Below are 27,226 nucleotides of genomic sequence, written 5' to 3'. Positions count from 1 at the left end.
TGGTGTAGGTACTTTTACAAAAGCAGTAGGTCATATGCATCCCTGGTACTTCATCTGCCTCTCCATACCTCTAGGCCTTCCCCACTAGGATCAGATGTGAGAGTGACATGGAATAACTCTGTAGCTGCTTTGAAGATTCTGTTCTCCTTCCCCCATGTATCTGCCTAATAACTGGCCCACTAAACAATGGGTTTTGTCCAGTCAGATGGAAATGATGCATATTTCCTGAACCATCATGCCTACAACCTTCCCACAATGATATTGATGAGCAGATTAAAGTGCCTACACAGGATCATTTCTTCTCACAGTTTAACTGTTGTTCACAGTTTAACTGCTGTTGGGGTGGGTAATAATACAAAAATTTAGAACTTTTTACTTTGATCCTTCATTGATTCCTTAAGATTGGTCAACTTTCCCTGGATCTCAAGATACTCAGATATTGCCTTTTTTTGCAGGGGGTGGATGTGTGGAGAGCAATGGACAATTCAAAGGGAACTCTACAGATAAACTTGAGTGCATTTTCAAACGCACTTTTGCTTTTGATGAAATTCTTCATGGAAAGGAAAAGAGCCAATTGTAGGTAATTTTTTCTTCATCTTCTGTCAGTACCCCAGAGATTTAAAAATCCTAAAAATGTCACAGTGTTTTTAGAGATAGCTTAAGAATATTTGGAGAAAAATGATTCTGATAACAGTAATAATCATAGTAACAACAATAACAATAATAATGTTAAAAGGAAGAAGCTGAGCTGAAGAGCGTAGCTTAAACATGACTAGTATCCTAGTCTGGGGACTGATTGTTGAGAACAAAGCCAAAATATATCATGCTTTTGTCATCAATACCCTTTTGTTTGGCAGTGAATACTGGACCACATACTCTGCTCAAGAAAAGCCTCAACAGCTTCCACTTATGTTGCCTTTGCCAATTCTGAAAATGTCATAGTGGGACAATGTTAGCAATGCTGAGGTCTTGGGACATGCCAGTCTCTTCTCAGTCAGTGTCAACTTGGATAGTTGGATCATAATCATACAGGGAGAATGGACAATGGCCATATACCCAAGGATATCTTGTATGGAGAACTCTTTACAGGAAGAAGACCACATAGGCATCCTTCCCTCCATTTCAAAAATGTTTTCCAGAGAGATATGAAGGCAATGAAAACTGAGTGAAACAACTGGGAAAAGATTACTGAGAACTGAAGCACTTGAAAACAGTTTACTAGGTGTGGAATGAAGGCTTTTGAGGAAAGAAAATCCCAAAATGCAGAGAAAAAAGAAACCCTTAGGAAACTTAAGGTTCCACCTTAGGAACTACATTTAGGACTTTCAGATACAAACTTCACATGTGACAAGTGCTGAAGGGTCTGTCTTGGAGAATTGGGCTCTGCAGACACACTCATACATGTTCAGTCAGCTGATGCCTCACTTGGTGCAAATCTATTGTCTCACGAGTCCGAAAGATGCCTATTATTCTATAGAGAAAGAGTACTCTTAGCACTGTGCAGATTAAATGAGGTTTGATATTTATGAGGGAGTAATGAAGGTGTGGAGCAGTTTGACTGTGTGAAGGCTAGATGTGTAAATATTTCCTGTTAGCAGGCAAGGTTCTTTGAGTAAATGTGATGGCTTTTATCAGACCAACAGAGTAGTTGGGAAAAGTTCTTATTGAGCTTTCAGGCACAGTCACTCTTCTTCAGACATAGGGAGTCTCTGTTGTTCTGAGACTCCAAGGAATGAGAGAAGCTAAAAGTATGGCAGGATGTCAGTGAGTATGTAAATAGGTAGAAATTAGGAATACAAAAGGTAAAGCAGGAAAGGGAGGGGGGAAAGGCAGGGGATAAAAAAGCCAAAGGTGAGTCAAGAAGACTATACAGTAATAGTGATTCAAGGTAGAAAAGAGGCTGTCTGTAAAAAAGGAAATACCTATAAATTAGGAAGACAAAAAGCAGAAAAGGAGGGGAGGGGAGAAAAGGAATGGGCGGGGGTGGGAAGAAAAGTTTAAAAGGTCAGGTCTGGCAGGTACCTGGTGAATTAGATGTCAGGCAGGATGTAATGTGTCATAAATTCAATGTCTATTAGGGCTGTGTGTAATCTTGATGGCTGTTTCATTTCAACACTGTTTCAATTCATTTTGAGGTTGAAACAATGAAATTGAAACAAAACAAAATGCTTTGAAACAGCCTTGAAACAAAACAAGGGTAGTCAAAACATGTTGAAATATTTCAAGTTTTGAAGCTGGCTTGCCTGCAGCTAAAGAGAAACTAAGGAGAAGAGGGGGAAGAAGGAGGGAAGGACTGCTCTGATACTGACATGTGTAGCTGACCAGTGATTGTGATCCTTCCCTGAGGTCCCTTCCAATCCCATTTATCTGGGAGAGGGACAGGAAAAACAGCATCATAAAAAGCATTGCTTGAACTGAGCTTTCTCTGTGCTTTCACACTTACAAGTGACACAAGTTTTGCTCTGAACAGTTTGAGTTGCAGTTTCCCAGAAACCCCTGTGCTGATCTCCTTGAAACTTGGCAAGCATTATGGCCTCAGCAGGGGCTACCATCTCTGCAGTTTTCACCCCACTGTGCCTCAACACACAACAGTAACACAAGTTTTGCTTTCAAGAATTTGAGGTACCGTTTCCCAGAAACCACTCCACCTATGTCCTTGAAACTTGGCAGACTTCATGGCCTCAGAAGATGCTACTATTCCTGTAAGGTTCATCTGAATCAGGCAAGAAATGACAAAGTTATAGGCAGTTTTGTGCTTCTCCATCATAGTTTATGGGCAAAATGTCGAAACAGTGTCAAAACACTGAAACAGTTTCGACAAAACAAGATGGAACAGTGTTTTTGAAATGAAACAAAACTCAGAATGAAACACTGTCCCCTGGAAACAGCAAAACAGAAGTTGGAATGAAACAGTGCTGGTTCCGCACAGCCGTAACATCTATATTGAATCTGTGATTTTTTGTATCCAGTAGATTTATGAAGTGAAGTTCTTAGGCTTGTCTACAAAAGGTGTTTTGTAAGTTTCCTTTGAGGATTAAAACTGAGCGATCAGAGAGGGAGTGGCTGTCTTGTGAGAAATGTGCCCCCACAGGTAGTTGGATATTCTTGTCTTTAATATGTTTTCAGTGTGCTTTCATTCTGGTGCACAGTTGTTGTTTGGTTTCTTCTACATATTTTCCATCAGGGCATTTGGTACCCTCATCTAATAGTGCAGTATATTTTCCTAAATGTGATACAGCAGGGACACAAGTGATGAACTTCCTACAATTTCTAGGCCTCCGTGCATCTCCCAAACTACTCTTATGCCTGGTAATATAAAGGCTGCTTTTTCCATAAGAGCCTCAATCAGCTGCTGCCTCTATGTTCCCAAGAGTTCCTTTCAAGACCCTTTCATCAGCCTTCCAGATAAGGGGGTGTTACCAGTCTCTACTACTTCCCCTCTAGCACAGACTCAATATGGCCATGATGTCTGTTGATTACAGTCTGTTCCTCATGTAAATTCTCACTGTCTTCTGCACCCTGCTCCTTCGCACAGTTTCCCATTTGTCAGATGGTTTCTCAGAAGTTTGGCTGCGCTATTCCTGTCTCTTCATGCATCTCGTGCTTTCCCTGAGAGGTTAAGAGTAGGGCTGGAAGAGACCTCTTAATTCAAGTCCTGTTCCATGCTATCACAAATAGCCATGCCCTATTATCCTTTTCACAAAAATAGGTGGCGGGGGCGGGGTTTGCCGGTAACTGGAAGGCTATTCCGGAACCTTTCTGCTCTGATGGCTAGAAACTTTGTTCTAATTTCCAGTCCAAATGTATTCATGCCAGTTTGTAGCCATTGACTTTTGTGCCGTCATAGCCCTTCAGCTTAAGCAGTTTTTTTCCCTTTTGGGCAAAACCTGATATATTTACATGGAGAAATCATTCCCTGTACCTTCCTTTTGTCAGACTGAGCAAATTAGATTATTTTAGGTTGTTAATAGTTTTTTTCACACCATGCCCACCGGCTAGGGCTGGAGAATGTTCTGTTCATCCTACAGGGTCTCAGGTCAGCAAAAAGGCTGATAGGAGCAGTAGTTTTGTTCTTAGCTGACACATCACAAATTAAGTCCATAGGTTGATTTTCATTTTGCCAGTTTGTAGCTGTTAGTGGAGAGCTGAAACAGCCTTGTGTAAAAAGACAATGCTATATTGCACAGCCAAAAACAGACAGTTGCAGCACACATTTACCAAAATAATAAAACCCAGGAATGAGCCTCCTGCAGTATGTATGTAAACTGCTCTGGATCACTATCTCGTTTTTATCAGGAAATTTACACATACAGATTAACCATGTCCTCCTATACAGGAACTGCTCTTTGGGCTCCATTCTCTGAAGTCACTGTAGTGAAAGTCAAAGTATAAGGTAAAAGATTCTATGACATCCATTGCTGAAACATATATCAGACAAATGCACTCATATCTGAAATTAAAGCAAGAAATATTTGGCATTAACACAGAACCAGTACCATATGTTACTGATACCAAATGCAGGGGCTAGTTTGAACTTGCTTCTCAAATTAGCTTTATGAAAAAAGGCTTACTAAGGGATACTTCAGTTCTACTTCAATTAATAAAATTGCTTACTTAGTTTGAGTTTTCAGTTCCAAAGATTTCAGGTACATGCTAGCTGCATATCTCAATGAAGCTAAATTGCTTACCTTTCCTTGTCATGGCTTTAAATTGGACCCAAGTGTCTTCATTTAGATTGAAAAACAATAAATCTGTTGCACAAATCCACATGTTTTATCTTGATTTAATAACTAAAACTGTAATTGGTGTTCAGAGGTATTTAAATTGGGAAAATTGCAGCATTTTGCCTGGTTGTGCTTTAATGAGCACTGAAATGACATCTTCCTAACTATTGATAGCAATTTTTTCCTCAGGGCATACAAATCCCTGCTTGACCTTTGGAAAGAAATGAACAGCAGAATCTGAGTCTTGGCGTTTTGATGTAAAGGTTATTGTGAATGTCATTTCTGTAATATAACAGAGTAGCATAGGTTGGGTTTATTTGGCATTAAGTATTCTCGAAGGTACTGCCCATATTTTAGGCAATATGCTTAAGGGTCTGTTCCAGAGTCTTTTCCAATTTTTAAAATCTAAATTTAGAGGATCTATCTTACCAGGCCTTAGCAGGAGAACCTCTTTTTAAAACTGAGAAACAAACTCAACAACAAATAAGTAGAGCCCTTTTCTCCCCAGCACCTCCTGGGGTGACAAGGAACAATGGTGATAAGCTGATGGAGAATAGGTTTAGGTTAGAGATCAGAAGGCAATATTTTACAGTTAGGGTGGCCAAAATCTGGAACCAACTTCCCAGGGAAGTGGCCCTCACCCTTACCTTGGGCAAATTCAAGAGGAGGTTGGATGATCACCTGTCTGGGGTCTTGTGAACCCAGCATTCATTCCTGCCTGTGGCAGGGGGTCAGGCTAGATGATCTGTTCAGGTCCCTCCTGACCCTAGCTACTATGAAACTTGGCTATCAGAGGCCTTAGGTGAACAAATCACTGGTCTGTAGAGTAGATTTTGGGTGGTTCTATGTGAGAGACAGGTGCTGAGTCGCTCAGACTGGTGCACAGGGGTGCATCTACACATGTACACCCATAGTTCACAGTAAATACAGCGACTTATGCCAACTTGAACATAAATTTGATTCCTGCATCATGCAGGGGCTGTATTTTTGCCCTGTGGGACTAACTTTGTTCCTATTGCATGTCATCATAAATGATTCACTACTGCCACAGTGGTGCCTAAGAGCATTTATGGTCCATTTCAATTCAACTTAACATGTACACGCATAGGCTAGGGACAGACATTACACATAAACCAGTCTAAGTGATCAAAAACTAGTTTAAACCCGTAACAGAACAGATATTTTTTGCACATAAACCAGTCTGAAAATGGCTGAAACTGGTTTGAGATAAACCTTGTTGAATGTAGTATTAGACTTAACTGATTTGGTTCAAACCAGTTTATACATTGTCTGTCCCAGGCCCCTTACTGGTTTACATTAAACCAGACTCATTCCAGCATGCTTGCTAGGCTGGGCAGAGCTTTCTGGTCCACAGCAGGGCTGGCCCCACCCCCCTGCTCCCTGGCTGCAGCTCCCCCCCTCCCACTCACTACTTCCTGTTAAGAAGGAAATCCCTCCGCTCCTCTGCCTTGCTGAGAGGTATCTGTATATTAGCTAGCATACTACATGCTGCCTACGGTCTGGTACATGCTGTGACAAAGGCAGAATCAGCAGGTAGCTGGTAATGTCCCTCTATTGTTTTTTTAATGGGATGATAAACACTGAGGGGTGATAAACACTATTATCAATTCTCTGCTGGGCTAATCAGAACATTCTTCTGGGGCCTGGCCATGCCTCCCCTCAGCTCACTGCTATGGAAGGGAAGGGAGGGCTGCTCTAGCACCCCCAAGCTTCTAGCCTGAGCCACTGTATGCATGTGCCTGCATTTCTGGAATGAATAGGGAATGCCTATCCACCTTCAGATGGGTTCAAACTTTACAGGTTAGACTAACCTGCAAAGATTGAATCAATTCAGGCTCAGGCTCAGGCTTTTTGAATGTCTGTCCCTAGCTAGTCTGTGTATACCCCCAAAGCTGAGTAACTGCTAGACTTACAGAGTCATGTTTTCTCCCTGTGACCCAATGAAAAATCAGGACTGGCAACTGTTTGACAGTGAAATGAGACCAGTGTGATGGTAATCCCATTGCATGCTCATTGACCAAAAGCCTTGGGGTTAAATCATCTGTCGAGATCAAAGGAGCTTGGAGAGACCTAGGTTCTGGCAGGCCTACCTTCTTCCCTCCCACGCGTTCCCCAAGCCTGGCCTCCCACAAGGCAGGACAGTTTGCGAAACATAAGGGGTGACACTCTGTTCCTTTCCTGCTTGTCCCTTCCTGGTTGGCACTTGTGTGCCCAGAGGCATTCTGTTTTTGGGATAGCTAGTCCTGTGCTTGTAGTTGATTACGTAGGTATGCTGCTCCTACAGCATGCATGTGTACCCTTTGTGAATGCATAGCAGCATTAAGTACCCAAACCTGGAGTTGACCAAAACACATAAGTACAGGACTTAGACACAGGGGGCACCTATAGACATGCTGGACATCTTCTTCAATGCATGGTAATTAGTACGCGTCAGAGAAGACTCAATTAATCAAGTCTCCTGCAGCGTGTTAAATAATGTGCTCCAGAAGCCTCCATGTCACCTCTATTCAGCATCCCCACACTTCAAACTGGTGGTGGCTGAGCTTTAGTCCAATGAGCTTTAGTTCAAGCACCACCCCCCCATTGGTATTTTGAAGTGCAGGAACGCTGAATACACATGACGCTGCAGGCACTTCAATTAAAGTGACTTGAGTCCTAGACCTCTCAATACTCAGAGAGTGTTCCAACTCGGGTTTCTCTGACTCCCAGGAATAGTATTCTAGCCACAACATTATAAATCAGATATCATTGAATCCCTTAGCCAGTGCCTCTTTTGAAACTGGCTTCCTAGGCAGCCATGCAGCCATGTTGGGGGCTGGATTCGATGATCTCCCGAGGTCCCTTCCAGCCCTAATGTCTATGAAATGCAAGGGAAGTATTGCAGAGATATGTGCAGCCAGGTGGAACTATGTCTCAATAAGACAACTGCTGGCTTGGAAGGGAGGGGGATCTCCATTTTCACATGAGCCCTTGCTCCCAGTGCACCAGAAGCTTAATCCCTGTGCTACCCTCCATCCGGTTTTTCTATTGCCCACGTTAGTGGTTTAACTTTAAAGGAGTGCTAGAAAAGACCCTGGGGATAACGGGTGCCTTGAGGTGTGGTGGGTGGAGTGCTATGCTAGAAAGTTAGAGAGCCAGGGTCAAACCTCCTTTGGGTAAGGGGAGGGCCTATAACCCAGTTCCTCTGGCTTCCAAGGGGTGTGTTTAGCCACTCAGCTACTGGTCAAAAAGGATGGGGGTTGACTTATCTCATTGTCAGTGAGTGTGCCTGGTCTGTGTGCATATGTAGCTGTGTATGCTCTCAGGGCCATACATCCAGGAATAGAATTCCTCTGCTGTGGTGCACCTGGCCAGTACTGGCCGTCTCTCTCATCCCTGCCATTCCTTGCACCTTTCCTGCTCTGACTCCAGTTCCAGCAGTGGGAAGGGCAGAGCAGCAGTGGCTGGAGGTTTGTTGCTACTGAAGTAGATGCTACCCCTTTTTTTGCTGCTGGCATGCATGCTGGTGGCCATAAGCACTGTTTTTTAGCAGGAAAAAAGGGAGGTGACATCTCTCCCAACAGCAGCAACCCTTTGGCCTCTCTTCCTACTCTGTGGGACATCACTATTTGTCTGCCCTTCTCTGCTGAAGCTACTGCAGGGAGGGTGGGAGCTGGGAGGAGGTGGGAGGATGGGGGAATGGGAGGGTGAGACAACCCCTGAGCTCCATTACAGTATCCTTCCTTAGGCAGCACCCAGAGCTCCTGTCCCACTCACCTAGCTATTGTTTCAGTACTGTTTCTATGGACATGTAAATATCTGAAATGCCATGTAGTTGATCCCAAAGTGGCTACTTAGACAACCAGGAAAGAACAGACTCTAGGCCAGATAGCACTAATAACACTATCTTTTTGAAGCCAGGCTGCTAACTAGCCAAGAGAGAAAACATCATGTGGCCAGAAGGAGAACAAGCCAAAAGGAGCTTTATTCTGTAGCTCAGGTTGGAGGAAGGTGGATACTAACTTGGTTGGAATAATGAGCCTTTCCTTACAACGTTTGTATATTTTTCATTACTGAGTCACTGGAAAAACTGCAAAACGAGTACTGGGCAAGAGAGAGCAGACTTCCCCTCATGGTGCTCCACTTAACTGACACTCCCTTCCCATAGGCCAGACTGTACTGCACTCTTTGGAAAAGCTTTTAGTGGCAGGCATCATTAAAGTGTTACTTCATATAGGAAAAACATGTTGGCAGACATGACTCAAACTGTAACAGGAAGTGTTTACAGAGGGAAAGAAAGCTTTGTGGACTGTTAGTAGCAAACTTCGAAGTTTTTCCTTCAGATAAGTAAGGAAGTCCACACATATCCAATATTTAGACTTCTTCAGCCACTGACTGACTCTCTCCACTGTCAAATTTCTCCTGAAATCACACTTCTCATGTGTTACTTCTCTCAACCCATTCAGCTGGTGAGTGGACATACTAAAGACTGCTGATCTACTTTTTTGACAGCTTCTCCTGTGTACAGCAGGCCAGGGCCCCCTTTCTCTTGCATTAATGTAATTCCATCAGGCCATATCCTGAATCCTGCTACTAAGTCATAATTCTGAGCCAGACTACAGCTGTCATGTATCAAATTGGGCTGGATGAATGGACTGTAAGGTGCATAGAAAACTGGCTGGAGCACTGGGCTCAGAGAGTAGTAATCAATGGCTCAATGTCTAGCTGGAAGCCAGTATCAAGTGGAGTGCCCCAGGGGTTGGTCCTGGGGCTGGTTTTATTCAATGTCTTCAACAATGACCTGGAAGATGGCATAGAGTGCACACTCAGCAAATCTGCAGATGAAACCAAGCTGGGGGGAGTAGTAGATACGCTGGAGACTAGGGCTAGGATTGAGAGTGACCTAAAAAAATTGGAGTATTGGGCCAAAAAAAATTTCATGAGGTTCAACAGGGACAAGTGCAAAGTCCTGCACTTAGGATGGAACAATCCCATGTACCAGTACTGGCTGGGGGCCAACTGGCTGGGCAGCAGCTCTGCAGAAGACCTGTGGGTTACAGTGGACAATAAGCTGAATATGAACCAGCAGTGTGCCCTTGTTGCAAAGAAGGCTAATGGCATACTGGGCCACATTGGTGGATGTGTTGCCAGGAGGTCAAGGGAAGTGATTATTCCTCTCTATTCAGCACTGCTGAGCTACATCTGGAATACTGTGTTCAGTTTTGGGCTCCCCACTACAGAAAGGATGTGGACAAATTGGAGAGAGTCCAGCAAAAGGCTGGGAGCATATGACTTCTGAGGAAAGGCTAAGGGAACTGGTTTTACTTAGTCTACAGAAGAGGAGACTGAGAGGGGCCCAAGAGCTAGACTGTTTTCAGTGGTGGAAGTTGACAGAACAAGGAGCAATGGTCTCAAGTTGCAGCAAGGGAAGTTTAGGATAGATATTAGGAAGAATTTTCTCACTTAGAGGGTGGTCAAGCACTGGAACAGGTTACCCAGAGAGGTGGTGAAATCTCCATCCTTGGAGGTTTTCAAGACTTGGCTAGACAAAGCTTTCGCTGGAATGATCTAGTTGGGGCTGGTCCTTTGAGCAGGTAGTTGGATTAGATGACCTCCTGAGGTCCCTTCCAACCCTATCTTTCTATGATTCTAAATTTGCCAGTAATGGAGACCAGGACACAGGCACCATGAAGCCTCTCTGTGCCACCCAAATTTCACCTCTCAGGAGCTGCAGGTCATTAAAGACTTTGGGTGTTTGCACCTGTGATGAAAATTGCCTGTTTTAGTGGTTTAATTGTGTCACACTGTATACGTACAAGATTTTTTATGATTTAAATGAGTTTTTTATGTCACAAACTAAGCCACATCACATAGTTAAGTTTGCAACATAGCTATCTGCAACATTGGAGCCTTCTGATATCGTGCCCCCCAATCCTCCTGCTGCAAGAGATATGGGTGAAAGGCAAAAGTGCCCAATTCTTTTTTTGGTGGAGCCTGCCTGCCTCTCCCGTAGCCAGGCGGCAAGCTGCTGGTGGGCCCTGAGCTTCAGGGGGACCCCAAGCCTTCCCTCCACAGTGGCAGTGCCCCCCAGAGCCACCCAGGTGGGCAGCTAGTGGGAGGGTGCTGCTTCAGCTTGGAGGCAGCACCCAGCCTAATCCAAGTCTTTCCTGAGCCCAAGCTGGGGCAGCATCTGGCCACCCAGGTGGCTCTGAGGGGTGCTGCCATTGTGGAGGGAAGGACTAGCCCCTGCCCCCTCCCAGCTCAGGGGCTGCTCAGCCTTCTGCAAGGTTGTCCCCCAGCTGTGGAAGATGCAGGGGCAGGCTCTGCAAAAAAAAAAAGGTTGGGCTGCTCGCTGTAACAGTGATGGAAGCCCCTATTTGAAATGGTGAGTTTTTAAACCCCATTGCATGGACTAACCCCCTTAACATGTACAAGCACCCTCTATGGCCTAGCACATGGAAGAACACCCAAGAAAGGGGTGCACCACAACACCCTCATGGAGTGTGACTGCTTGTCAGGGAAGCTGCAGGAACATGTCTTCTCTGTGCCAAACCAGGAATAGACCACAGAACTGAAAAGAAGGGAGGGATCTCTAGTTGTAGGCAAAAATGCAATGCGAGTAGGGCATGGAATAGAGTCTGGGGAGCTTTTATTGGGAGGTGATTATCAGGTGCATGGAACTCCATCTTTTTTTGGCTGCTTCCACAGTCATCACTTGTCAGGTCCTTATGCTGTCTCTTAGATTGGCTGACCAGTCACTGCATGTGATCAGAGTGGTATCATGGCACTTCTAGACAATCCACCCTATGGTTTGCCCAGCTACAGTCCAGTAGAATCAGATGCAGTGCTGAGTATCTAAGAGCCACTTCTGCCTCCAGAAGGTGGGTAGCAATAGAGCAACCTATGGCTGTCCTGGTGCCTAGATTTGAAGCTGGCTAGAGACTGCAATAGAGTTCTTGGCCATTTCACGAAGTGCTGCGGATAAAGGGCTGCTACCTATGATTAACTACGGAGCCGTAGATCTGCCTTGCTTGTGTTTTTAGGCTGTTTCTGGAGACTTGTAAAAGTAAAGGTCTGAAAGGTGAAAAAAGCCTGGCTTTGTCAACTATACACTTATCCCATATTTTCCTGCATTTTCCTAGGGTCCAGTCTTCCCATCTTTCCCCTCTCAACAGAAACCACCTTCATAGTGGCTCAGCTGTGGCACTTTGCCCTGCCCTGTATGAGGCAAGGGTATTGCAGGTCCCCCTATGATAGGTCCCCTCCATTGCTATGGTTTCCCACTTCTGGTGTGTCCTTCAGAAACTGGATTTTTGAGAGTCTTTCCTGGGGGGTTAGGGAAGTGTCCTTAAGTTGTCTAAGTGGAGGTGTGCTGGGAAGAGGCACTGGGAACTGGAGTATGAAGGGAAGGTTAGCTTGGGGAAGGTTCTTCTCCTGTATAGCTCTAACCTGACTGGTGGATAACAGATGATAGCTACAACTGTTCTCCAACACTCAGTGGCAGGATGAGTGAGTTACCTAGCAGATCTTAGAGGACTAGGACCAGTCCCAATAGGAGGGTAATTCTGTTTCTCCCACCATGAAAAGTGACCTTACCTTTCCACTCTATAAGGAGGTGAGTCTCCACAAGCATCTTGAAAAGCTCTACGGGATAGATCCATGGGTGTCCATTGGCCATCTAGAAGTGGGCATCTTGGACGTGTTCTAGAATGAGTTGGAGGGAATATGCCAGAATGTACATTAGCTGAGGCCTTCTCTCAAGCTGCACCTGGGGGAAGAGAGAGGGATAACTGTGCTATAGTGCTGTGTGTGCAGTAGTTTCTCCTCTCCCCACCCTTCCATCAGCATCTCACCTCTGCCTTGCCTATAAGGTGAGTGGTCACAAGGTATTGCTGTGAGCCTCAATAGCTGGTTTAACTTACTATCTGCATGATGTGCTAGGATGTGGTGCCACATTCCATCCAGTCTCCCTGACTGTTGTGGTACCATGGACAGAGTCTTCAGGGCTTCTCAAATGCAGCAGGGATGTATGCATGTGTGACCTTGTATTATGGTGGCCAGCTGAGCAAGTGTTCTCGTGCAATTCTGTAGCATCTCCAAACATCTTCTGAGAGCTGCTAGTGAAAAACCCTGGCATTCAGCTATCTCCCATGAGAGGCTTTCTCAAAGTGCTGCCAGTATCTCTGAGACAGTTTAAGCATGCACCACCTGTGGGCTGTTGCAACCTAAATTGTCCAGTGGAGGAACATTAGACATCTATTTGCCTCAATGCATGATGCTTGAGTTAAATAGGATGCATCTCTGAAGATGTACAAATACTGCTGGATTCATAAAATGGGGCTATAATGTGGGTATCCAGGTGAAGAAAGATTCAGTCTTTGACCCTAGTTGTGTAAAGCAGAACATGGTCATTAGCTATGCCTTAGACATCTGTTTACATACATAACACAACCCAAAAAATGGCTCTTTAAACTCAGTAATCAGCTATTAAATAAATGCACCAAAAAGCCCTGCTGAAGCACCCAATCTATACAAATGCTGAGGAGCTGGTTTGAACTAACATGCTTCCTTTTCTGGGAAAGTGAGTGTCCATCTCACCCCCACCCCCAATCTGTCATGATGGTGGGTGGAATAAGATTCTGCCCTAGATAGAATTTGGCACCTAGTTTATGAATCCCAAATGGCCAGAATTCAAATCCTAACCAGTTAATTTCATTCCAAATTGCATAATTATAATTACTGAGCATGAACAATGACTATATTTTCCAATACCTAGGTCCTTTCTCACTTGAGTACTAGCGTAGGCAAAACTTCACATGTACTTAAATACTTAGATGGGACTGCACTGATTGCACAGTTGAGAAAATGCACATACATTCTGAATAAAAAGTGATCTGATTGCTCCAAATCCCTTTTTTTAAATCTAAGCCTATATACCTAAGTCTTTTAGTGGAATTAGGGAGACTTCATTTTATTAGAGCAGCGGTTTTCAAACCCTGCAGTCACACAAACTATATCTAAGGTGCCTGTGAAAGATGACTGTCATCAATCAAAAGTATGTGAATACCCACACTTATAATTCAAAAAGGTCTGCACCTCCATTCAAAATGTAGTAGGGGTGTACAAATGAAAAAAGGTTGAAAACCAGTGTATTGGAGGTTTGGGCATCTGCTAGGTTGTGGGGAAAAAAATCATCCTTTCAATAAGCTTAGTCACTGGATTTTCTTATCCCAGTCACCAGAACTTATACTGCAATTTCAGTACCAGTGATTCTACTTTGAATGCAAACTATACTGAGGAAATTCAGCAGTGAGAGAGAGCCCAGACAACCTGAATCTGCATCCTCTGAAACCAATGGCAAAACACTTGTTAGCTCAGTATCAGTTTGTAGCTCATATTTTTTTATTGTTTAATTTCTGTGATTCAATTAATCAAAGCAATTACAATTCTCTTACCTTTGTACTGTGTCAGGGTCTAGTTGTCCCTATTAGAACACAACATCAAGTCCACTATTACAGAACCCGTATGTAAATAATGCCTGGTTCAGAGACAACAACATGAACTTTCATAGACAACAACAACCTACTTTTGTCAGTGGCTAAGAACAGACTGGCAGAAAGAAAAGATTTGATATTGAAGGGAAAGGCAAAAAAGGAGTCCCTCTTAGCAGTGTTCCCGCTCCGTGTCCCTTTCCCTTCTATATAAATTCTCTTCTTTCTGCCAATCTATTCCTAACCTCTGGTGAAAGCTCATGCTTCTCTGAATTAGTCAGTCTTGAGCAACATGCCATCTTATCTTGCCTTTTGCTGACTTCAGAGTAACACAGCTAATCAGTTCTGTGAGGTTTACTTGTGAACTCTCCATTTACAAATCCCCCCACTGTATTTTTTTAAAGTACTGACACCAGTGTCGTATTTTTCATTAAAATTCTTCATACTCAAAGGTGGAATACTGTTTCTTTGTACATGAAATAGCTTTTGTTTTGCCCATTTTACCCAGATTCAAATAGATATCCCTTCCCATCAAACCATTTTTCAGTAGTTAATTCTTTTTATAATAATCTTGAAACTGAAATTCTTTCAAATGAAAATTAAGACTTCTTTAGGTTAGAGCTACAGCATCAAATATGTTAACCTTTATTATACAATTGATTCCATTTTTACTGAATGAAGTCTGCACTTCAGTAATTCTCTTTGTTCAATATGTATAAATTAAGTGTTTTCCTGAAACATAATTTCAAATGAAATCTTAACACAGTCTAAAATTCTATTTCCTTTTAGTTATGGCAGCATATTTGTTTGTCTGTGCCATATGAATTTTGGAATTTCTATTTTGTTGGAGTGGTCTTAGAAAGAAAATACAGGAATTCTATTTGCACTTTAAACACTTACAGCAGATTTTGAAAGAATGTCAATAACCAAATAAATTACAAGTGTTCTGTTTTCCAGTATATTTGATCAGGATTGTCAATAAACAAAGTTGTATTTCTTAGAATGAGAGACCAGAATTCTAATCTCTGCATTTTCATTAACTGCTGCATTGAAGTCCCTGAGCGAATACTAGCAAATTGGACATCTGTTGAATTAGCATTGCAGCAGTAGAGCTGGGCAAGTTTTCATTCAAGAAAAAAAGTAAAGAAAAATTAAGGGAGCATGTATGAAATTGCTTCATCTAGGACACAGGAATCTGAAATCTCCTCAAAGAACATTGTGTGTGCATCTATACAAGTTGCTTCAGCTGCCTAATTAGCTCTGTCACTTTTTACAGGAGCAATGCTATTAGGCCACAGTATATGGATGAACTCTGCCATAGGATAGTACTGCCCAAGAAAAGTATTATTCTATGGCAGAGTTATTTACTCCATCACAATACACGTATAGAGAGGAACTGGGGCTGGCTGGTGCACAAGGGTTGGGCTACAGCGTTGGGCTGCCTGCAGGTTAGTCTATCCTGTAGCACCCTTGTGCCCTAGCAAACCCCTCCACAGCACACTGAGCCAGAAAGGAGTAGCCCTAGGCTGGCAGGTTTACCCCTTGAGTCCCTGTCAGTTAGGGCTGCGCTGCCCCAGTGTAACATGCCGCAGTCCTGGGTGCATGTGTAAATGCTGGACCTGGGAGCAGTAAACTCTAGCATGAATTGCACTGCAGTTTATTGTGAAAAATTAATTTGATGTGTAGATGTACCCTGTGTGCTCTTCTTTTGTGCAAATAGGATATTTTTATAAATGATAAATAAAAGAAAATTATAAAGAAAACACAGATAATATACATTGTATTCACTGAATAGAAAGATAACTAACTGCTTTTCAGGGTATACAAGATTTAGAAAAGCAAACACACAAGGGCAGTCTGATAACACCTGGTAGTATAGCCATTATATAACAATGCCAGGTCTGAGAGTTTCATTTTACCTTTGTGCCTTGTGCTGCGGTTGCTCACTTTCAGATGCACTGAAGATTCAGAATTGATTCTCAGAGAAAAATTATAAAGGACAAAGGCACACACACAACATTAGGAGCATGTTTCTCACAGAATAACCACTCCTCTGATCTCACTATCCTTACATTCAAGGGAACAACTTTAAAAAGTGAACTTGGGAACAAAAATAAACTGGACACTAAGAACTAAGGATGTACTAATTTTTGTTTTATGGCACATTATAATCTACCTAACTTCTGAATTCTTTCTATGCATGAAAGGTACTCTTCCCTTTTGATAGGCCTTGGTCTCCCAGTAATCAGCTTCTTTTCTTCTGTTAATTGTTTGCTACCCCTCAGAATTTCTTTCCCCTCTCCTATAAGTACTTTTTTTTTACTATGATGCGTTAGCCCTCACTGCTCTGACCTGATGAAGAATGGCTTGCATTTGAAAGCTTGTCTGACTCTATCCTAATTATGCAGTTGATCCAATAAAAGATACCAACCTCAGAAATCCTCACCTTTTGAAGACACAATGCAAACATACTTCCTGTGGGTGTCCAATTAATATTTCCAATTAAAATTTCAAATTAAATTTTGTTCCAATTTCCAGTTAAAACAATGAAAAGAGGAAGCTGTTTTTTATTCACCCCTTTCCCTTAAGAAATGGTTTGGGGTCTGGTTGGTTGTGTGAAAAAAGAGGAAATATGAGATTGCTTTGTGAACAGGAATGGCTTAGAATAAGGACATCAATTTGTAACCCTTGGTGGCAAGACTAGTTCTTCTTGTACATAGTTCCAGCGAAGTTTATGGGATCTTCCAAGTAAACAAGGCTATTACTGTGAGCAAAACCTTCAGAATTGGCTTAGAATTGGTCTTTTTAGGCAATGGTACTTACTAGGCAATGGCAACTTTACAAGCTGTAGAACGAACTTGACAAAATCCTGATGCCTTCCCTTAGAATTATTTAATCATAGGAAAGTCAAACTACTGGCGGGGAGGGAGGGTGAGACAGACCTAACTGTAGGTGTATACTACAGACCACCAAACTAGAGGGAGAAGCTTGATTTGGAGTTCTCTCAAGAACTGGCAGAAACTGCAAGTGCACGGGACATGGTCGTCATGGGTGACTTGAATTACCTAGACATCTCTTGGGAGGATCACTTGGCTAAGTCAGATCAGTCACATTGCTTCTTGACCTATATGGAAAAACTCTATCTCAAGAAGTGCATGGGCCAACTAGAGGTAGTGCTCTTCTAGACTTGATGTTGGTCAAAGGAGATGATCTGGTGAGTGACTTGAATATAGAGGGTAGCCTGGGTGACAGTGACCATGGAACCATCACAGCAGGCTCAGGGAAATAGTAGTGGAAGCACTGTGGTACCAGGGACTGAAGGTGAAAGGAGTGGGACAGTCCACAAGGAGGACTGTATAACAGTTGTGGACTGTATAACAGTGGCCTGCACTTGTAGGGAGCAGATTAGAAAAGCTAAGGTGGCGACTGAATTTAAACTAACAACAGAAATCAAGGACAATAAGAAGTCCTTCTTAAGGTATGTAGGAAACAGGAGGAAAACAAATGGAAGTGTGGGGCCATTTTTTAACAAGTCACTCAGGAGAAATCTGAACTCCTGAATGACTACTTTTGCTTTGGTATTTCACCAGACTAAGGGAAAAATAATACTAGATAAGGTTCAGAATGGGGATGGTGGGAATGACCATCTTCCTACTGTTGACGTTGAGCTGGTGCATGATCAGTTAGAAAAGTTAGACGTTTATAAGTCAGCAGGATCAGATAAACTTTATCCAAGAGTGCTGAAGGAGCTGGCTGAAGTCATTATGGGACCTCTGGCAAAACTCTTCCAAAACTCGTGGTGCTCAGGGGAGGTCCCTGAAGACTGGAAGAGGGCCAATGTTGTGCCCATTTTCAGGAAGGGGAAGAGAGAGGACCTGGGCAACTATAGGTAATTAGTCTAACTTCTATCCCAGAGAAAATACTGGAAAAATTAATCAAGAATTCTATGTGCAATATGCTTGCAGAAGGTAGGATTCTGAATGACAGCCTGCATGGATTAATCATGGGTAGGTCTTGTCTTACCAATCTCAGCTCCTTCTACAACCAGGTAACTCACCATCTGGATAAGAGAGAGGAGGTCGACATTGTAAACCTAGACTTTTAAAAGGCCTTTGAACTGGTATCCTATGATGTTCTCATGGGAGAATTGGAGGATTGTGGGCTTAACTGCTTGACAGTTAGGTGGGTAGGAATCAGGTTAGAAAAGCTGGCTCCATGGTAGGACCCAGAGAGTTCTAATGAACGGATCTGTGTCGTCTTGGCGAGAAGTGGCCAGTGGTGTCCCTCAGGGGTCCGTGCTTGCTCTGGTGCTTTTCAACATCTTTATCAATTATTTGGATGGGGGCGGGTGAAGAGCTCACTGGTCAAGTTTGCAGATGACACCAAGTTATGGGGGAGTGTGGTCATGCTTGAAAATAGGCTGCAGATGCAGGTGTACTGAGACAGCCTGGCAAGTTGGGTGGATTGGAACCAGATGAATTTCAACACAGAGAAATGTTAAGTGCTTACCTAGGGGACAAAGAATCCCCAACATACTTACAAGCTCAGTGGCACCAAACTGATTAGCGCCATGACTGAAAAGGACCTAGGGGTAATAATAGACCATAGTATGAGCTTGAGCCATCAGTGTGATGCTGTAGCCAGCAAGGCAAACAATACCCTGGCATGCATCAACCGATACCCCTCAAGCAAAACCAAGGAAGTGATTCTTCTGCTTTACTCAGCATTGGTGAGACTGCAGCTGGAGTACTGCATCCAGTTCTGGGCAGCACACTTCAACAAGGATGTGGAAAAGCTTGAGAGAGTCCAGAGAAGAGCCACCCATATGATCAGAGACTTGCAAGGCAAGCCATATGAGGAAAGGCTGAGGGACTTGGGTCTCTTCAGCCTAAAAAAGAGGAGGCTGAGAGGAGAGTTGGTAGCAGCTTACTGCTATATCAGGGGAATACATCAAGGGCTCAGCAAACAGTTCACCAGGGCATATACAGGTCCTTGCCTAGCCTAATCCTAAAACTACACAATCAACCCCATCATGCAGCTGTAAGCAGTGAGTAGTTACCCATGTTAGTTTGAAGATGGGGTAGATTTGCACCTCTATAGACTAAGGGTGCAGTTACACATTATACTTAGAGCATACTAAGGGCACTTGGAATATAAGTGTAAGTGTCCACACATTTAACATGAGTTAAAGCTCATTAACTCATACTAAGCGCCTTCTGAGTGTCTCAAAGTTATGCCACTTCAGGTGATGGCTAAATCTAGGCTGTGCTACATAGCTTGGATTAGGATAACCTTCTCCTCAGAGATAAAATGAACATTTTGCAGTCATCTGTTATCCTAGAATGCTCTGCTCCTGGTTCCCTCTACCACCTAGAGCAGGGATAGGTGTATCTTGGCCACTAGCCACACCCTTGCTCATACGCCTTCTAGTGGCAAGTTAGAGCAGTGTAGGCGAAAAATGATATTAAGCCTTAATATGTGACTACTCACAGGATGTTCTAACTTTTAAACCACTTAACATTCCACAGATTTAGTATAGTCTATGTAACTTCACCCTAACTAAATCAGAGATGTGCAGCATAATTTTTCATAAGCAGAGAGGTCGGTCTTCCTTCATCAGATGGTATGAACAGATTGTGGGGATCAGGGCTGCTAAATAGAAATCAGTGATTAGAATGCAAAGGGTAGGGAAGTGTGGGTGGGAAGGAGGCAGCAGGAAAGAGCAGGCACTGCTGAGAAAAGCCAGGTGGTTAGGAGAGAGAAAAGCCAAGCATTAACACATTGCAGGACATAGGGCTTAAAAAGCTAATCAAGGTAATGGGATAAGAATCCATAGTCTTGATTTAGACTATATTTAATACAATCCTGTCTGGATGATTCTTTGTTCTGCACTTTCCTATTCAAGTTCATTTTTAATTTTTTTGTTGCCTGAGAACAGTTACTGAGGTCAGTGATGAAATGTCCAGGGAGGTTAAAGTGTTCTGCCATAGCTTTGTCTGTCTTTCTGGTCCTAACATCAGATTGGTGTTTGTTCGCTATTTCATGTAGGGCTTAACCTCTCTGTCAAATGTAGACAGCAGGTGGGGATTGTAAACATATGATGGTGTATATGACATTGGTAGAGGTAGAGGTACAGACACATGAACCTTGGATGTTCTAATCCATCTTATTTAATCCAGTGATGATGTGTTCTCTATTGTTGAGGGGGCATGGCTAGCATCTGGGTGTGGAGCAAGGTCTAATGCTTCTGTTTCCCCATTTAGCTTGTGGGATTTTTTTTGACTACCCTTCTACAGCATCCAAGTGTTTGTCTACATTGTGGTTGATGTGTTCCAGCCAGGCTTTCTGTGAGCTCTTCCTGCATACATACTCCAAACCTGGAAATATGCTGGTGAGACTGCTGCAGTCACATCACCAGTGGCTGCTCTCAAGCATTCAAGAGGGATAATTCAGAACATCCTCACCATCAGGAAGCCAGCAAGAGAATTAGTGGGACCATTAGATGACCAAAGGGTAAAAGGTATACTCAGGGATGGTAAGGTAAAAGGAATTCTGTACATTGGCTTTTACAATCAAAAACCTATTTTTACAAGCAGTTGCTTTGCCAGAGGACTGGCAAGTTGCCAACGTAACACCCATCTTCAGAAAGGGCTCCAGAGGTGATCCTGAGAACCACATACCAAGTTTCCTTTCCGGTCATGACAAGTTGATAGAATCTATAATAAAGAATAAAATCAGCATTCACAAGGACAAAAAAGACCTGCAGGGGAGTATTCATTATGGCTTTGTAAACGGAAGTCCTGTCATTAATCTGCTGGAGGTCTTTGAGGGCATTAACAAGTACATAGACAAGGGGGATCCAGTTGATATAATATATTTGGACTTCCAAAAGCTTTCAATAAGGTCTTTCATTAAAGGCTTTTATTTAAAAAAAAAACTGTGTTGCCTTGAGATTGGAGGGAAGGTGATTTCATGGACTGATAGGTAGTTAAAAGGTAGGAAGCAAAGGGTAGGACTAAATTGTAATTTTTCAGAAAGGAAGGTCAACAGTGGGATCAGTCCTGCAGGGATCTGTGCTGGGCCCAATTTTATTCAACAGTTTCATCAATGATCTGGAAATGGGGGTGCAGCATGAAATCTCCAAGGTGGCAGATGAGACCAAATTATTCTGGGTAGTCAAGTCCCAAGCTGATGGAAAGGAGCTGCAGAAAGGTTTCATCAAGATAAGTGAGTGGGCAAAATGGTAGATAAACCTCAGTGTAGACAAGTAAAAGGTAATGCATGACTCAGGAAAGAGACCTTGGAGTCATTGTACATTGTTCTCTAGAAACATCAGGTCGGTGTGTAGTGACGACCAAAAGAGACAATAAAATATTCGGCATCATTACGGATGGAACTGAAAGCAAAACAGAGAAGATCATCCTGCCATTATACAAATCCATGGTGCACTTATATATCAAATATAGTGCGTAATTCTGGTCTCTGCATCTCCAAAGGACAGTACAATTAGAAAAGGTACAGACAAGAGCAGTGATCATGGGCATGGAACAGTTGCTATACCAGACGAGACTAAAATGGCTAGGCCTCTTCAATTTGGAAAGGAAAAAGCTGGAGGGGCACATGATAGAGGTCTATAAAATCATGATGGTTGTGGACCAAGTGAACAGGGAACTATTGCTCCCCAAGTTCCAGAATATTAGAACAAGGGGGCACCCTCTGAAATTAGTAGGAGGCAGATTTAAAACTAACAAGACAAAATACTTTCTTGCACGATGCATAGTTAATTTGTAGAATTTGTTGCCAGAGGAGGTGGTAGGGGCAGATAGCATAGCCAGGTTTCAAAAGGGACTAGACAGATTCATGGAAATTAGATCAATTAATAGCTGCTGAATAGAGCAGTTGGAGATGTTTTCTCTGGCATCTCTAAACCAATGATTGTGGATGCTGTGGACAGTAACGAGCAGGGGATAATTCAGTCTAGATATGTACAATTCAATGTTCTCCCTTTAAAGCATCCACGCCTGCTACCGTCAGACATAGGATATTGGGCTAGGTGCATCACTGGTCTGACCTAATATGGCACTTACGTTCTTAGCACGTTTCCAAGTTTGGGGCATGCCTATAGAGAGAAATAGGATGCATCTCCAGAGGTGCACCAAGTCTGCCTTATTCAGGATGTGGTGTATTCATGAATAGTCTGGCTCAGTATGGACATACCCCAACCCCTCCAAGCACTGGAATTTGTTTCTGGATTTTCCTGTATGGCCCAGGTGCTTGGCTATGACCCTTTTTTGAACCTATGCCTCAGTATTTGCCCTCAGTTGTAGTTTGCTTAAATGAAGTTTAAGTGTGAACTAAATGCAGGTCTCAGTATTTGGTCTGTAGTAGAGTACTAACTAGCACATACAGGCAACCCTCACTTAACATGGTTTTGCTTACTGTGGTTTCGTTATAAAGCTCATTTAAAATACCTACCTAGTTTTGCTCAGTGCTGAGCACGTTTTGCTATAATGCTCAGCACGGGTGTGGGGAGAAGCAGTGGCAGCGGCAGTGGCCAGGGAAGTGATGAGTGGCAGCCAGCGGGAGCGCAGGAAGGGGTGGCAGGACCCTGGGGTCCATTCCGGCACATGGTGTTGGAGTGGCTAGTGGGTGGGGAGGAGCGCTGGTGGCAGCAGTGAGAAGGGGCAGATGGGGGGCATGAGCGCAGGGCCTGGGCCAGCGGGGTAAGCTGAGCTCACAGAGCTCCCCCGCCCCTGAACCTGTAGCAGTCTGGTGGTGGCAGCTTGTCTCTGTGCCAGATGCCCTGGAGGGAGCCCCCGCTGGGCAAAGCGGGGCATGGGCAGGTGGGTGACCCCACTTCTTACCCCGTGCCAGAGCCTCGACTCAGGCCCCATGTGGGCAGGGCAGCTGGGGCTGTGCACTGGTGCACTGGTGGCCAGTGGGTGTGGGCTGGCAGGGGCCATTGCGGTGGGGGAAAAACGAGGCTGAGAGGAACTGATGCCTTCCCTGGCAGAGCCCACATGGTGCCTTGTTGGGAATGGCCCGGCAAGGGCTGGCAGGAGTGCAGGGCCCAGGATGGCGCTGCAGGAGCGCAGGGTCTGGGTCAGCGGGTGGTGCAGAACCAGTTATCTTTATTCCTATGGGGAACTGGGTTCCGCTTAATGCTCTTTCACTTACCGCTGGTTTTTCCCAGAACCAGTTAGGAGTGCTAAGCAGGAACTGCCTGTAGTTTGCAGCTGGCAAGATTAATATTTATCTTGATATTTTCAGTAATTCACCATTGTGTGATTAGTTGTTTGAAATGTACCGAGGACAAGTTAGGCTTGTGCAGTGGAAATGGGGAAAAGATGTTTCTTGCTTTGGCCTTCCTTGGTCGAGGGCAGGCACAACAGCTGAAAGTGGGGACAGAACCACTGTACACTCTGGGGCACTGGCTTTGCTGCCCACTCACCCTAATGGGAATGTGCTGGATCATTCCAACAGAACACCTTGACCCTTCCCTGATGCACAGTGACTCCCATTACTTCCAGTGGGCACCACTCCTAAATGCTCAATGGATGGTGTGACCTTGCACAAGTGACATCTGATGTGCAGATTATGTAACAATCATTCAAAATCACTTATATCACTTTTTTCAAAAGCAATGTTTATTTTTCATCAAGGTAAGACACATAATGTACTGCATACAATAGGAAATACTGTCCAGAAAAGCTGCTTTAACTGTTATAACCAAAATAATAATATATATATGTATATATATATAAAAAAAATTGCACTTGAGAAATTAATTTCTATCCTAGAAGAATACACTAAATAAAAGGTAGTGAGCTGCTTTGAAATGATGGAACTATTTCTTTTGCTTTTGAAAGTTATATTTATTCTATGGGTTTCCAATTACTTCAACAAAAATGAAGCAGACTAATTTAACTTTTTTAAAGACAATTGATTTTAACTTAAAAATAACATATAAACAGTGTAGAAGCTGTTTCAAACCTACAAAGAAAGAGGAAAAAAAATGGTACAGGGAAAATGCCTGTTTGCAATTTCTGACAATAAATAAAAAAGGACGGTAAAGCTATTTCACCTGCTATGGGTTATGCAGTTTGGAGTGTGGTTTACTGGAAACTTTATGTTCAGTCAGGATAGATATTATCCTTTTTAACATTTTTGGCAGAAAAGGCAACATCTCCATAGCAAACAGTGGCAACTAGTAACAAGTAGGTCATTCGTTTCCAGTAGTGCTTAGTGCACCATGAGAGAAAAGTTAGTTTTTGTGACCAGCTCTGGAAGTATCTAAAATTTTCCAATTTCAAGCAAATGAGAAGTCCCACTGACTTCTTGGGGCCTCTTGCATGACATTTCTTCTGTTTGATGATGTTCTGTGCTGGGCCCTGGTACACTCTTGTTGTCTGTGTTTAATTCAATAGTGTGTTTCTAATGTTCCACTATTAACACTGAAGTTTTGAAGAGCATACAAAATTGAATTTGAGATGCCAGGCATAACTGAGAACTCAGTCTGGTAAGCCAGGGTAAGTTGCCTCAAAGGGATGAGAATCAATGAACTAGGCAAAGCAGAAAGTAACATGAAACCAAACTTCCCATAAAACCAATTTGCTTAAACTAACTAAACCATGGTGCTTAGCCGACCATAGCGTGGCAGTTCAGTCAGGAAGAGCTTGCTGCCTGCACTGTTGTGGTTTCGCAAGTAGGTTCCCCCCCCACCCTCAAATTAGCCTAGAATTATGGGGGTGATTGATCAGTCGTATAATTACACCTGAGATAGGAAAAGAATGTAGTCTTCTTTTAATAAAACTGAATTAAGTAATGAAGCTGGCAATCTTTGGTTTCAGTGCTGCTCTTTAAAGTGAATTGCTTTGAAAAAATGATGAATCACTTCCCATCTCAGCTTCCCATCTCAGAGTATTTTAAATAGACATCTGGGAGCCAGGGAGGAAAAATAGATACATATATATAAATATATAAATGCTTAAACAGCAAAAATAAGCCTACCACCAGCACCAACAAAAAAAAACAAACCCTAACCCAAGCACTATATTTAGAATCACAAATGTTCAAATAAAGTACAAAAAGTAACACTCACAATATCTTATATGGTATATTCCAGGATAGATTTGATAAAGTTAGAAAAACAGGTAACAGATTTGACTTGATAAAGAAAGTAATATAAAAAACATGAGAGCACTTTTATAATTGTTCTGGTGATAACCAAGACACAGTGGTTCTAATGTTCTCAATATTATATGATATATTGTGCTATTTGGCTGATTTTGAAATGCTATTGTAAAGTCACTTCTTTCTGAGCAACAAAAGCACAGAGGCAGCACACAGAAAAATGAACCATGCCGCTTGAGTCTGCTATTAAATAAATCTATAGATTCTTGGCCATTAAATGTTCCACCCCATTTTGTCTGTAACGTTCACAATCAAAAGTTCAATTCTCTTCGAGATTTATAATTGCCTATATTCTCCACTGGACCACTTTCAGAGCAGTATCTCACAATCTTTAAAGCTAGTTTGGAAAAAAAAATCCTTTATTTTAGTTAGAGCACTTTCATAACGTTTTGATAGGCATATGAAGCTATGCTATAGCTTTAAAGTGCATATTTAATTAAAAGGTGATAGAAGAATATTTTGTGTGAATAGTAATTAATGGTGAACATTTTTCAAGATACAGATGTCGATTAATGAGCTAATATGTCTGAACAAAATGCAATCCAAAAGAAAATCAGTGCTGATAGTTTAACCATGGCAATAAATGCTACTGAAGTCAGACAATTAAGATTACTGTATATGGTGACAAAGTTACAGTATTCCTTATTTACCTCCCCCCCGCCCAATCAAACCAATATTGATATTAGATCTGTTCTCTAAAGCTAGGACCCAGTTTTGTTTCCAACTTGAATACACATGCAAGAAACATCAGCATTTTCAACAGAATAATGTCCATTTTGACTGTCTACCTAGACAAAAACACAATCCTTGAAACACAGTGAAGAAGAACATATTCCAGAGTCATATCTTGCTTTCTGCATGGAGACCCTGCCTCTTTAACCAAACATCTTTAACCAAGTGGCAGGGCTTCAGTGGGCTTGATAGCACTCAGGATCAGGTCCTCAGGCAAAGTGTTATATGATTATGATAAATGTTTTGCTGGAGTAGAGACTGCAAGACTTGACTTCACTGTAGTTTTATTTTATCCTATATTTTCCTCGTTATCTATAAATGTACTGAAAAGGGGCAAAGGAAAATTCTTCTTAGGGGATGGATTGAAGTGAATTAACCATTATATGGGTATATTCGATCAAATTCTACCCTCATTTACCTGTGCCACCCAGTAGGCCAGGTATACACGATGCCAGAAATTAAGCACTTGCATGTATGTGTAAATTTAGAAGATGCAAACACAGATATAAGATTATCTTAGTGAACACTTTTTCTCCAGATATGGGATTTAGCTGCAAAACTTTAATTAATTTTAATTGGAATTATGTTGCTTATCCCCATATTCAGGTTTGAAACTTTCAAACCTCAGAATCTACTGCTAAATGTAATCCTGTATTATCAGATGACACAGAAACAATGGTATACCTGTTTAGGTGCTGTGGCACTAATCAACATAGCTATGCTGAAACACAGAATAATTTCTGCCAATTGCAATGTAGGCTAATAGCAAAGTTCAAATTATCAGTTAGAGAAAGTCATTTGAGATCAACCCTGATCAAAATTAAACACCCTTTAAACTGCAAGTAATGTGCCTTGCTCTGTCTTTACCGTGGAGGTCTTGAACTGCAGATGCAATCACAGCGCTCATGATGGTCCAGTTGAATATCCACTAGGGCCATGCTGTTCCTGGTTCTCCCCTTCCTCCTGACATGGCTTAACTCAGGGATGAATTTCAGCACCTGAAGACAAAAGTAAATGTATCTTTTAGAAAATTCTCTCAGTGGTTTAGAATGAAGTAGGTATTTCTTTTGAAAAACATACATACAG

General features: G+C 42.6%; 1 protein-coding gene and 1 long non-coding RNA gene across 6 annotated transcripts in view; one reads left to right on the top strand and one right to left on the bottom strand.

The window, feature by feature from the left end:
• Nucleotides 1-27,226, top strand: part of LOC149875241 (uncharacterized) — an 86,622-nt gene that overhangs the window by 43,831 nt on the left and 15,565 nt on the right. For both annotated transcript variants that reach the window (XR_016439462.1, XR_016439463.1), the window contains exon 2: nucleotides 456-576. This is a non-coding gene — a long non-coding RNA (uncharacterized LOC149875241). The remainder of the gene's footprint in view (nucleotides 1-455; nucleotides 577-27,226) is intronic.
• Nucleotides 12,450-27,226, bottom strand: part of PDGFD (platelet derived growth factor D) — a 229,547-nt gene continuing 214,770 nt past the window's right edge. For 3 of the 4 annotated variants that reach the window (XM_090030102.1, XM_090030084.1, XM_090030074.1), the window contains 2 exons: nucleotides 27,008-27,138; nucleotides 12,450-12,492 (listed from right to left, as the gene is read on the bottom strand). In XM_090030102.1, coding sequence (XP_089886228.1) covers nucleotides 12,465-12,492; nucleotides 27,008-27,138 — 159 coding nt within the window. In that variant the 3' untranslated portion in view covers nucleotides 12,450-12,464. Of the gene's footprint in view, nucleotides 12,493-23,835; nucleotides 27,139-27,226 lie in introns of those variants that run through there. The other variant, XM_090030093.1, reaches the window with a different exon arrangement.

The sequence above is a fragment of the Crocodylus siamensis genome, chromosome 1, assembly GCF_052110815.1.
Source record: "Crocodylus siamensis isolate JL-2025a chromosome 1, ASM5211081v1, whole genome shotgun sequence".
NCBI lineage: Eukaryota > Metazoa > Chordata > Crocodylia > Crocodylidae > Crocodylus > Crocodylus siamensis.
The sequence above is the reverse complement of the archived record's forward strand: the minus strand, read 5'-3'. Positions and strand labels throughout refer to the sequence as shown.